This window comes from Sus scrofa, chromosome 7 (genome assembly GCF_054392235.1).
Source record: "Sus scrofa isolate SSC_HxYL_T2T_F1_AM1 chromosome 7, Sscrofa_HxYL_maternal_Yorkshire_Landrace_v2.0, whole genome shotgun sequence".
Taxonomy (NCBI): Eukaryota; Metazoa; Chordata; class Mammalia; order Artiodactyla; family Suidae; genus Sus; species Sus scrofa.
The window spans coordinates 59427194-59440038 of NC_139389.1; the positions used below are offsets into that span (position 1 = coordinate 59427194).

At 45.6% G+C, this 12845-nt stretch overlaps 1 protein-coding gene and 1 long non-coding RNA gene across 3 annotated transcripts in view; one reads left to right on the forward strand and one right to left on the reverse strand.

Moving 5' to 3' along the window:
* LOC146401607 (uncharacterized) overlaps window positions 1–9286 on the forward strand; it is a 31880-nt gene extending 22594 nt beyond the window's left edge. Inside the window, exon 2 of the long non-coding RNA XR_014810385.1 lies at window positions 6550–9286. This is a non-coding gene — a long non-coding RNA (uncharacterized LOC146401607). The remainder of the gene's footprint in view (window positions 1–6549) is intronic.
* EFL1 (elongation factor like GTPase 1) overlaps window positions 1–12845 on the reverse strand; it is a 137190-nt gene that overhangs the window by 976 nt on the left and 123369 nt on the right. For both annotated transcript variants that reach the window (XR_014810384.1, XM_021098870.2), the window contains exon 19: window positions 8913–9097. Coding sequence is in view for 1 of the 2 variants with exons in the window: in XM_021098870.2 (XP_020954529.2) it covers window positions 8913–9097 (185 nt within the window). In the remaining variant the exon portion in view is untranslated. The remainder of the gene's footprint in view (window positions 1–8912; window positions 9098–12845) is intronic.

Below are 12845 nucleotides of genomic sequence, written 5' to 3' on the forward strand. Positions count from 1 at the left end.
ACCGTGTGTTCCGTCCTGGCAGAGGCGCACATCGACAGCCTCCCGTCCTCCTTCCTCCGGGCCCACGTCCAGAAACTACTCTGAGGGTGAGGAAGACAAGTCCAGGGGAAGGCCTGCCGAGGACAATTCCTCGGGGGAGTTGCTCTCAAGGGGAACAGGGGGCAGGGCGTGTGCAAGGGAAAGCGGCTGGGGGAGGGTTAGTCTGGAAGCCGTACTGGGCAGAGGGGCTGCGGTCCTCTAGGATGCGCAGCAGCCAAGTCATCATGTCCAAGGAGGTGGTGAACTTGGACATGGACCTTCCTGCGGTCCACAGCCAAGGGAATGACTTCCAGGACAGGAGAGAAGCTATGTGCACGTGGGGACCACTCGGGCCATCCGCTTACGGGAGGATCAGGGGATGACCACTAGAGATGGTCTCTCTCCCCACCCCCAGGCAGAGCAAGCTCCCCGAGACTAATATCCTGGCCTCCCTTTGCATCCTCACCCCTGGTTCCCCAGGAGAATCTGACTGGCAAGTGTGAGAAAACAGACTTGGACAGCCGGCCTCTTTTTCCTTCCCCTCTCCTGGAAGCGGGTTGCCTGCAGGAAGCAGACAATCCGCTCTGTTCCTCCCTGCTGCTTCCGGGAGCCGGCTCTGACCCTGCAACAGGAGCCTGACCCAGGCTGGCCTGATTCTGGAGCGCAGTGCTGGGGGCTCAGCACTGCCCACCGATAAAGACCACATTCCACAAGGCAGGCTTGATCAGTATTAGCAGTGAAGGTCTGACTTTGATATGCCTTGTTCTTTTTGCTGTTTTTTCCTGTATTTCTCAACTAGGGAGAAAACTATTATTAAGTGTGTAAGATTAATTTTCAGCCTTTTGTTTAATTTTGAGAGAGAAAGGAGGCTGGAAACCCATCATGGTTTGCGCGTTGACAAAAACTGCCTATGTGGTAAAAACTTGCTGTTTTTATCCTAGCTGTTCCTAAATATACCTACTCTCCCCTTTTTCTTTGGTCATAAGTATTTCAGGTGGGCTTACGGACGACCTTGTTTCTGGGGGAAGGGGAGGCAGGCTCATTTTTTTCTACAACGTGCAAGATAATCAGCATTTTAGACTGTGGGCCATATGGTCTCTGTGGCAATTACTCAAGTCTCCTTGAAAGTAGCCACAGAAAGTACATAAATGAATGGGTATGGCCATACTTCAGGTTATTTTATTTACCAAAACAGGTAATGGGCCATGGTTTGCTGACTGCTGATCTAGTTAAAGACCACATTTCCCAGCTTCCATGTGAGGTGGGGTCTTGTTAGACGTGGCTGGATTTGTTCCGGGCAATGGGACAAGGTGAAGTGACTTGGGTGACATCCCCTCAAAGGGATGCAGCATGTCCTCTTCCCGCTCCTTTTCTCGAGTGGCCTCAAATTCCAACACTCGTCTGTTTACCATGCAGAAATGAAAGAAAAATTTGTCATACAATAGCCACTCTTCAACAGGCAAAGGAAATTTCTGAGGACCAGGAAGGGAGTGGTTTTTGCAGGGAGGGAGGAGATACCACAGCAATAAACGGAGGCAAAAGCCCATCCACTTCCCACAGGGGGCCGAGACAGATGTGAGCCAGGAAGGCCAGGCTCTTGCTGCCTCCTTAAGATGGGCCCAAAGCCACAAAACCCGGGCGTGTGGAGACCAGAACCATCCACTCTTCTCTGGAGCTGGAATAACCATGTCTGCCCAGGGCTGTGGCTGGAAGTGAGTTGTAGATAATGGGATAAGAGCTGTCACCCTCTGAAGATCAGACGTGCCCTGTACTGAGACTGCTGTCCTGTGCCAGCCACACTGGTGATGGCACTGGGCCGAGCCACTGCAAAGAATACAGTTAGAGCTATAGCCCTCAGGAGCACAGAGCCGGAGAGAACTCCCCATGAAAAGGACTCTGCCAGTGAGATTTTGCGAAGACAAAAGGAAAGCCGGCACCGGGAAGACAGGCGCCAGACTCAGCAAAAAGGAGAATGAATAATCAAATAACGAGAAATAATAAAGTGATCTGAAGAGAAAATTATAGAGAATTCACTTAAAAATCCTCCAAGAAATGAAGGAGATGGGGTGAGGAAGAGCATCCGTAAGACATTAGGCAGACAGTGGTGAGAGAATGAACTGGCAATAGCAGAAATTTAAAAATTCAGACATTAAAATAAAAAAAACAAAGAAACTTGGTAGGTTAAACAGAAGACTGCTAAAGAGAAAATAAATTAAAAGACAGATTTGATAGTCAAAATATATAAAAAACACTACTCAACCAAAAACCCCAAACAACCCAATAAAAAATGGGCAAAGGACCTAAATAGACCTTTTTTTCCCCCAAGAAGATACACAAATGGCCAATAAGCAATTGAAAAGATGCTCAACATCATAGGGAAATGCAAATCAAAACCATAATGAGATAGCACTTTACACTCACCAGGATGACTATTATTAAAAAAAAGAAAGAAAGAAAGAGAGTTCCAGTCGTGGCTCAGCAGAAACGAATCTGACTGGCATCCTCATAGATGCAAGTTCGATCTCTGGCCTGGCTCAGTGGGTTAAGGATCTGGCACTGCCGTGAGCTGTGGTGTAGGTCGCAGACACAGCTGGGATCCTGTGTTGCTGTGGGTGGGGTGTAGGACGGCGGCTGTAGCTCCGATTGGACCCCTAGCCTGGGAACCTTCATATGCAGCAGGTGCAGCCCTAAAAAGACAAAAAAAAAAAAAAAGGGTTGGTGAAGATCTGAAGAAATTGTTGGAAGCCTCATGCATTGCTGATAAGAACATAAAATGTTAGCATCACTGTGGAAAGGGTTTCGGAAGAGTCCAATCTTGCCTCGGCCCAGGTACTTCCCTTCCAAGGTTGGCTCAGTGTGTTTCCCGAGACTCCAGGACCGCTTTCTGCACTCACCTCCAGCTGCCCAAGGGACTCCTTGGGAGGCTGGCTCTGGGCCACCTCCCCCGTGGGCCCGGCAGCCCGCATCCCCTCTGTCCAGCACAGACAGGTGCTCTCTTTCTATTTCCACTCCTCCTACATATCCGTGTGGACGTCTGAAAGCCTCGTGCCTCAACACGTCAAACAAACTCTCAGAAAAGCGGAGACAGAGTACACTTGGCCAGGAAGTGACTTGTGTGGTCCTCCCCTGACGGTGTCAGGCCCATTCTGAGTTTTCTCGGTGGGGCAATGGCGAGGCAACCCTTAAGTCTGTCCAGGTGCTGCTCTGCAGAAAGCCACCCTTGAGGCCACAGAGCAGAGCCTGCTCTCAGTTTGGAAGAAAAGGTTCTTTCTTCTAAGTGGCTCACCCAGAAATCATGTGCTCACAGTGGGAATGGTTTTTGCAATTCCTCAGCCTAAAAAGGATGCCATTTTCTTTTTTCTTCTTCTTTTTTTTTGTCTTTCAAGGGCCGCACCCTCGGCATATGGAGGTTCCCAGGCTAGGGGTCAAATTGGAGTGACAGCTGCCCGCCAACACCACAGCCACAGCCGCGCAGGATCCGAGCTGCATCTGCCACCTACACCACAGCTCATGGCATCACCGGATCCTTAACCCCCTGAGCGAGGGCAGGGATTGAACCCGCAAGCTCATCGTTCCTAGTCAGATTCATTAACCACTGAGTCACGACGGGAACTCCAGGATTCCATTTTCTAACTCACAGGAACAAAGGCACCCAAGTGCCAGCTGTTGCCCGGAGGAGGAAGAGGAAGAGAAGGAGGAAGACGAAGGGGAGGAAGAAGAGGAAGAAAAAGAAGACGGAGGAGGAAAAGAAGAAGAAAAAAAAAGAAGAAGAAGAGGAAGTAGCAGTAGCTGCAGTCGTCGCCTCGAAGAAAAAACCTTTGGAAGCTCTATTTCAGATTTTTGTCCAGTTTTCACTATGATTGTGGCTGGCAGGTGGGAAACACCATGTCCAAAATACCCTTCTCCTTGTGCTCCTGTATCACTTCTTCCTTACCCTGTGTGACCTGTAGCCCACTGCTCAGGGTCATCTCAATATGAAATGGTGAATCTTGAGGTTATGCTGACATGTGTGTGGAACAGCACTGGTTGGTAATATTTTCCTTTTTGTGCCTGTTATTAGCTCCTTTTCTTTCTTTTTCATAGATGGGTAAAACATAGAAAGAGAAATTATGAGATTGCTGACTTCAAAGGTTTCCTCATGGAAAATGCCTGTAATTTTATTTTCTCTATTTTTTGAAGCACTTTCTCTCAAAAGCTCTTGATTGTAAATTACATGGTGCGGTAGAATACAAATGAAAAAAAGTGCCTTGGAGTGAGAAAAGCCAGATCTCAACAACTGTGTTATTTCTAAACCTAACTATGGGGGAAAACTGAGACAGCCAGAAAATAAGATCAATGACATTTAATTATAATGTAGTTTTCAAGACTTTCAAAGATTTGAAGCTTTTGGGAAAAGGACCGTGACAGGTGGCAAAGGGATGACAGAAGGATGGTACAAAACTGGAGCAAACTTTACTTCACTACATATTCCTCTGAAGTTATTTATTAAGGGACTGATCTTTAATAACAAGCTTAACTAAGCTAAAAACTAATATATACATATTTAAAAAAACAACAACAACAACAAAAAACTACTGGTGTTCCCGTCATGGCACAGCAGAAATGAATCCAACTAGGAACCATGAGGTTGCGGGTTCGATCCCTGGCCTTGCTCAGGGGGTTAAGGATCCGGCGTTGCCGTGAGTTGTGGTCACAGATATGGCTCAGGTCTGGCATTGCTGTGGCTGTGGCATGTAACACGGCCAGCAGCTGCAGATCCGATTCGACCCCTAGCCTGGGAACCTCCATAATGTCGAGGGTGCGGTCCTAAAAAGACAAAAAAACAAAAATCAAAAAAAGACCCCCCAAACCAAACTACTATTAAGTATGTAAGATTAATTTTCAGCCTTTTGTTTTTTTAAATTTTGAGAGAGAGAGATTAAAAAACCCATGATGGTTTGCATGTTGACAAAAACTGCCTATTTTGTAAAACTTTGCTGTTTTTATCCTAGCTATTCCGAAATATGTAACTCCCCCTTTTTCTTTGGTCATAAGTATTTCAGGTGGGCATATGGACGACCTTGTTTCTGGGGAGAAGGGGAGGCAGGCACATTTTTTCTACAATGTGCAAGATAATCAACATTCAGACTATGGGCCATATGGTCTCTGTGGCAACTACTCAAGTCTCCTTGAAAGTAGCCACAGAAAGTACATAAATGAATGGGTATGGCCATATTTCAGAATATTTTATTTACCAAAACAGGTAATGGGCCACTGTTTGCTGACTGCTGATCTAGTTAAAGACCACATTTCCCAGCTTCCATGTGAGGTGGGGTCTTATTAGATTGTGGCTGGATTTGTTCTGGACAACAGGATGAAGTGAAGAACATCCCTTTAAAGGGATGCAGTATGTCCTCTTTCCACTCCCCGTTCTTAATGGCTGGAATGCAGATGTGATGGTTGGAGGTGAACAGCCACTTTGGACAGCAGTGGAAGCCAAATGGTGAGAAAGGCAGCAAAACCAGATGGCTCCTTCCAGTAAACTGCAACTGGCCCTCACTGACTGCCTCCTTAGACTCAGAGAGAACCTTCTGCCTTATGTGACACACTCTGCTTTGACATTCTCTTGTTAGAGCAGCCTTGTCTGTTTCATAAATAACTTTTTTTTTTTTTTTTTTTTTTTTTTTGGCTTTTCTAGGGCCGTTCCCGCGGCATATGGAGGTTCCCAGGCTAGGGGTCCAATCGGAGCTGTAGCTGCCAGCCCACACCACAGCCACAGCAACGTCAGATCCGAGCCACGTCTGTGACCTACACCACAGCTCATGGCAACGCTGGATCCTTAACCCACTGATCGAGGCCAGGGATTGAACCTGCAACCTCATGGTTCCTAGTTGGATTCGTTTCTGCTGCACCATGACGGGAACTCCATAAACAGCATATTTGCAAACTTTACAGATTTTTAAAAAAAAACATGTGTTATAAAATCATTTTTCAAGGATAAGAATGACTATTAAATGATGAGGTATTTTAAACAAATAACAGAATAAACGAATTCAAATGTACAATTCTTCCAATATGGATGCCATTCCAAGAGCTCTGAATTTCTATTTTCGATCTGTATCTACAGAGAATCCCATGGATTACTTAACCTACACTCTCTCAGAATCAACTAAGCATGCTAGAACACAGTTTCTTGCTTGAGCATTGTTCAAGGCCATTTTCATGAGATGGGTGACTTGTCATCTTAAGATATTCAGAAGCATGAGCTGCAAGTTCTAAAGGCAGTTTTCAGCAACGGCAGCACAAATGAAGAAAGTGTTTCACTTCTCAAGGTCATTACTGTGAAGTGGAATAAGTCTCTCTTCAGTTCTAAGTATCATTTAGCTGCATTGTCCTGTAATCACACATCTGGTCACTAAAACATGTGGGAGAGAACTCATGTTTTTCATTAGGTAATATATTTACACTGCAGACTTCTTCGCCTTTATAAATCCATTCCTTCTATTTCTTATCGGTTTGCGTTCTTATGTCTTTTTTTTTTTGGTTTTTTAGGGGGCTAATTGGAGCTGTTGCTGTGGGCCTACGCCGCATCTTCGACTTACACCACAGCTCACAGTAATGCCGGATCCTTAACCCACTGAGCGAGGTCAGGAATCAAACCTGCAACCTCATGGTTCCCAGTTGGATTTGTTTCTGCTGCGCCACGATGGGAACTCCTGTTTGCATTCTTGTGTAAAAGCTGAGTGGCCAAAAACCAAAATCAAAAAGCTCTAAGTTTGAAGAAGTGGGAAATTACCACCCCATAAGTGTTGGGATTAACAAATACCTTTAATGTTTTGTGCTACTGTTGTCTACATAATGAAGTATGGCAATGGTACCTATTCAGACACCTTCATGGTACCATCAAGACATCATTTAGTTTCCAGACAAAGATGCAAAGAAAACATCACCGCAAGTTACTGTTAAAGTGTAGTTTGTACTAACAACGACTACAAAAAAACATAACCTGGATTGGAACAACATTAACTTCAGTTCTAGCAAGCACTAAGAATGGAACTCCCTCTCTCTTTCAAGGAGAAACAGACAAAACTGAGTGTTGTGGACTAGCAGCTTCCCTCACATCAATTTAGACCATATGAACTGGTCTAATTAAGATTAAGTTTGCCCTGTCCAAAGTCAATATCTCTGAAGTGTCACCTTTCTTTACTTTGCCAGATTCTCTTGACTACAGAATTCATATTAAAGAGAAAGTTCTCCTTAATTACCCCCATTCCCTTGTTTTGTTTAAATTTAAACTGTTCATTTAAAGCGTTCAAGAGAAAGGGACCCAGCTGGCTAAAGAAAATGAAAGAAATAACAAGAGCTAAGCACTGAATCTAAACCATGAGTTTTGTTGAAATAGAGTTTAAGGGAAAAAACCCTATATTATTTCTGTGAAGTCTAGTGCAATGGCACACTGCTGAGAGGGGGACAAAATGAACGTGTCACAGACCCTAAGAATGTTGACAAAAAAACCATCTTTGTGCCAGGAAGGGTCTACCAGGTAGGGCCAGGCACTGAGCTAGATATTCCATATACCTTACACCTCAGGGCCCAAACAAACCCAGAGAGGCTCCATAATTTGTCCGAGCAAGTGCCAGATTTAACATCTGAAACTAGGACTCCCTGACACCAAAGTCAATGCTCCTTTCACCAAACCACACACCTCTATGGTATGTGTGGATCATGTGAAGTTGTCTGGGTCCCCTGTAAATAGTGACGACAAAACTGCATTCTTTTTCTTCTTTTTTTTGCTTTTTCGGGCCACACCCGAGGCATATGGAGGTTCCCAGGCTAGGGGTTGAATTGGAGCTGTAGCCAATAGTCACAGCCACAGCAACGCAGGATCCGAGCTGCATCTGCGACCTATACCCACAGGTCACAGCAACACTGGATCCTTAACTCACTGAGCGAGGCCAGGGATCGAACCCGAGTCCTCGTGGATACTGGTAGGGTTCCTTAACCACTGAGCCACGACAGGAACTCTCCAAACTGTTTTCTTGAAACCACTTTTCTACTTAACATTCTATAGTTTAAAAACGTTATTCCTGACTTTAAGGCTTTGTCTTGAAACACAACATGCTGTTTTCTGCTCAAGCCCTACAGCTTTCTTTGGCCTGCCTTCTCTCATGGGCTACCCTCCAACCCAATGTCCTTCTCCCCTTTGGCTGCCAACATCTACTTTCCCTTTAAGGATCTGTTTGGGAAGGCCAGTCTGACCTCCTCCTTCTTTCTTGCTGTTATTTCCTCGCCCTAAGGTAAAAGACGATGTGTTCACAATCTCTTCTCTCCAGAGCAATGTGGATCTGTCAGGTTTGCATTTCTAATTACACGTAAGGTTTGCCTTTTCACTGGCCTTTACCTGCACTGACAACCCAGTGTTCTGATGAGCCATTTCATTCCACCCCACTTGAAAGCTACGGAGCCTCCAATCTCCATAATGGGGACTGGAGACTTTGCAACATGGAATAATTTAAAGCTGTCCCTAGTAAGAGGCATAACAGTTTGCCTCTAAATGCTAAAAATACTTTCTCCCCAGAAGAAATGTCACCTAAAGTTTCACCTTCAAAATGTCTGTGGTTTTCTTATCTACAAGATGTCTTTGGGTGGAAAAAAAATATTAGATGTTCTGTGTCTTAAATGTTACATCAAATGAAAAAAATAATGTGTGTGTATGTATGACAAAGCGCATATCGTCTATGGCTCATTCAGTCTGGATGAAAAAATGCCAACTGCTTTTTTCCCATCCCTTTGATGGAGCAGAGCCAGAGCAAGGCCAAATGGCCTGGGAGGTGGTCTGCCCCTCTTGGCCCCATATAAGGATAAGGAAGCACCTCCGTAGAGGAAAAGGAAGGAACATGGGTTTGGATTTTTACCTCCCAATGGCTGAACACCAGCTGCGGGCTGGCCAGGCCACTTGTCCTCTTCCTGATTTCATCAGCAAAGCCAAAGCTTTCGGCCACAGGCAGCACGGCCTTGATGATGAACATGTCCGTCCCTTCTTTCATTTCTTCTTGGAGCACTCGACCCTCTCTCTTGGACAAGACAGCATAGACCCGACCTGCAAAGCCAGACATCTTTTAAATTCATGGACCCGTTACGTGTCTGGAGCGACACAAAGATGTGACTACTCGTATACCCTGGAACAATCTACCAATGAGGAACTCTGTTCCCCCCAATTTTTGTTTGCAAAAGCATGGGAAATTTTCAAGTGTTTATTTAAAAAGTAAAACATGACAGGAGTTCCAGTCATTGCTCAGTGGTTAACGAACCTGACTAGCATCCAGGAGGACGCAGGTTTGATCCCTGGCCTCACTCAGGGGATTAAGAATCCAGCATTACCGTGAGCTGCGGTGTAGGTCGCAGATGTGTGGCTGTGGCTGTGGCTATGCCCAGCAGCTGTAGCTCTGTAGCCTGGGAACCTCCATATGTCACAGGTGTGGCCCTAAAAAGACAAAAAAAAAAAAAAAAAAAAAAAAAGTGAAACATGACAACTATAGAAAAATTAGAAACAAAAGACAACAACAGGTGAAATAACCCCAAATTGCATTTCCCAACGACAACAATCCCCTTCAACACAGCATGAGGAACAGGAGACTTTTAAAGGACCTTTTGATACAATTTCACTATGAACTGTCTTTGGGTATGAAATCCAATGAGATGACTGTGACTAGGCTTTGAAATATTAAAATTTCCTTTTTTGTCTTTTTGTCTTTTCTAGGGCCACACCTGTGTCATATGGAGGTTCCCAGGCTAGGGGTCTAATTGGAGCTGTAGCCGCTGGCCTACGCCACAGCCATAGTAACACAGGATCTGAGCTGCATCTTCGACCTACACCACAGCTCACGGCAATGCCAGATCCTTAACCCACTGAGTGAGGCCAAGGATTGAACCCACAACCTCGTGGTTCCTAGTCGGATTTGTTAACCACTGAGCCACGATGGGAACTCCAAAAGATTAAAATGTTTTAATAACTACAAGATATTATCAATGTGATGATGATAATTACAATGACGACAGGCTATTTGGGCCTAGTAAGTAAGCCACTGCACAAGGACATTTTTATACTAAAAATTAAAACCACACATATATAAATGCTTGCTCATAGTTGTTTTAAAATGATAGTATATCAGTGGTATGAGAATAAGAGGTTTATTCCCTGAAAACTGATAGCCTTTGGAATCTTTAATGTCTGGCAACAATTTCTTTTGTCTTTTGTCTTTTTAGGTCCACACCCATGGCATATGGAAGCTCCCTGGCTAGGGGTTGAATCGGAGTTGTAGCTGCTGGCCTACACAATAGCCACAGCAATGCCAGATCCTTAACCCACTAAGAGAGGGCAGGGATCGAACCCACATCCTCATGGATACTAGTCAGGTTCACTAACCACTGAGCAACAATGAATTTTTACAGCCACATCACAAGAAGTCTAGCAAGTCCTCTCGGCTGACACTTTTATTCTGTCTTTAGGCACGATGCTGCCTGACACTCAGGACAGAGACACCTTTCCTTCTAACCAGCCTCTGCCTGAGTGCCTCTAGGCTCAAAGCACTCCTCTGATTAGTAAAGCAGAGCAGCCTGCAGAGAACGCAGGGAAACTGAAAACCACAAACAATTGTGGGGATCTTGATCCAGCTAGTGGGTACCCTCAGTGAAGCCTTCTCTTTTGGAGCTCCTCCTGTGGCACGACGACCTTGGCGGCCTCTTGGGAGCAGTGGGATGCAGGTTCGATTCCTGGCCGGGCTCTGTGGGTTAAGGATCCGGCGTTGCCCCAGCTGTGTCATAGGTCACAACTATGGCTCAGATCTGATCACTGTCCTGGGAACCCCACAGGCCAGAGGCGGCCAAAGAAGAAGAAGAAGAAGAAGAAGAAGAAGAAGTCTCCTCTTTCAGCTACCACTTAGAAAAAATAACTTTAACTATGTAAGTGATCTACAGATATAGTATCCTTAAACTTTTATGCAGTGCGGTAAGCAGAGCGCCTGCGTCTCCCCTGCCCACAGCACTGCATCCTGAATCCTGCCCTTCTAAGGAACGGGGTGGTGATCTGCCACGTATGCCACCCGCCTTCACTTGTTTCTTTTTCAGACTAGGAACCGAGGGGACACAGCAAAACTGATTGGCAAACTTTCTGACTCATATTTCCCCCTGGTGGTGGTGATTAGGAAGGATAAAGGAAAACAAATGGCAGGGAACCCACTGTGTTGCAAGGTCTTAAGAACAACGAGAACAAAAAATCCTAAAAACTCTGCTGGGCCTTCTGCATCCCTAGGCTTAGCATGAAGACAAAACAAAAGTTCCGCTCGTGATGACAGGTGCACTGTCCCCTTCTCTGCTGCAGCCCTGGCCTCTGTCTGCCACCCCCAACCCCCCACCCCCATCCCTAGCGGGCTCCGGCTTCCCTGCGCACACTGCTCCTTCTTTACCACTCAGGTCCTACTGTGGCCCTGGGCTCTATTCAAACTGCCTCTTTGAAATTTCACAACAATCTTCAGACTCCTAACCTAGATGTCCTTGTCTCGGTCATCAACCTCCATGATTTCTCTGTGGTCTCTGAAGCTACTAAAGCCCCTCTGACAACTCTCTCCAATCTTGGTACTAACCTTCCTTTGACCTCTGGCCCTCGGACCAACATTCCACTGTTGACTACAATAATTCCTAAGGGTGCAGCTTCTTCCTAAGAGCATTCTTTCAGGCTCCGCACTCTTCTTTGAACCAAGTCTCCCCTCAGAGAGCCCATTCATTTCTCAATTGTGTTGCTAACAGGTGTGAGGCAGAAATCTTCATTTATTCTGCTGCCACATTCTGGAGAAAGTTTTAAGATGGTTTATGGAAGTGACTCCAGGACAATGGGGTGAGGAGGGAGAAAGAATGAGCAAAGTGGGGCAATCAGACCATGAAGTGATGGGCCAGTGGGGACAAGCCACCTAACTGCTGCTGCAGAGGCTGGCAGCATCTCCCTTTCCGTCATGGGTCATGCCAGCATGCTTGGATCAATAACTGTAATTGAAACTGAATGTAATTAATTTTGAGCCATTCATGTAATTTTGAGCCATTCAATTTTAATTCCACAAAAACTAAATCCTGAAACTGGGGCACAGCGGTGGATCACTGACCAAAGGAAAACAGCTATAACAAAACCTTCCAAATACACTTGGCACTCATGACAGGTGTGTTAAACACTTGGGTGCACTCAGGGACGCTCTACACCTGCCACGGTTACACTGAGAAATTAACACAGCCATATCAATCAGGGGTTTTGATCACGTGGCCCCCTGTGAATATTTTGATACCCCTTCAACCGGGTGTCTGCTCCATCCTACCTCAGTCATTGGTTCGCTCGCTCAAAGGAAGATCACTGCGCCTTACTGTGTGAGCAAGGCCCCAGCAAAGAGGCATCCTTCAGGAAAAAGCCGGCAACAGAGAGGTTAATGGATTGAAATGGTTTTGATCAGGGCTCCACTTTTAATGACTACACTATAAATGTCTCAGCCTGTACTCCAGGCCCTTTATGACCTGGCAGGAACCCACTACTCCAGCTCCTGCAACTGCCAGACCCTAGAGAACAGGGCACAGACGCTACACTCCAAGCCAAGGTAAATCACTCGCTGCCCACAGGACACATTTGAGGTTTTTCCACTCTGAGCTCACAGTTTCTCCAACTTAGAACACTTCTAGTCCAACTCCATAGTCAAATCCTTTTCATCATTTAAAGCTCATTAAAAACAACTCCATCCATGAAGTGTTCTGTGAGATTCCCAAGATCAAAATAATCTCTTTACCATGTGGGCTTCATTGAACCTAATCTG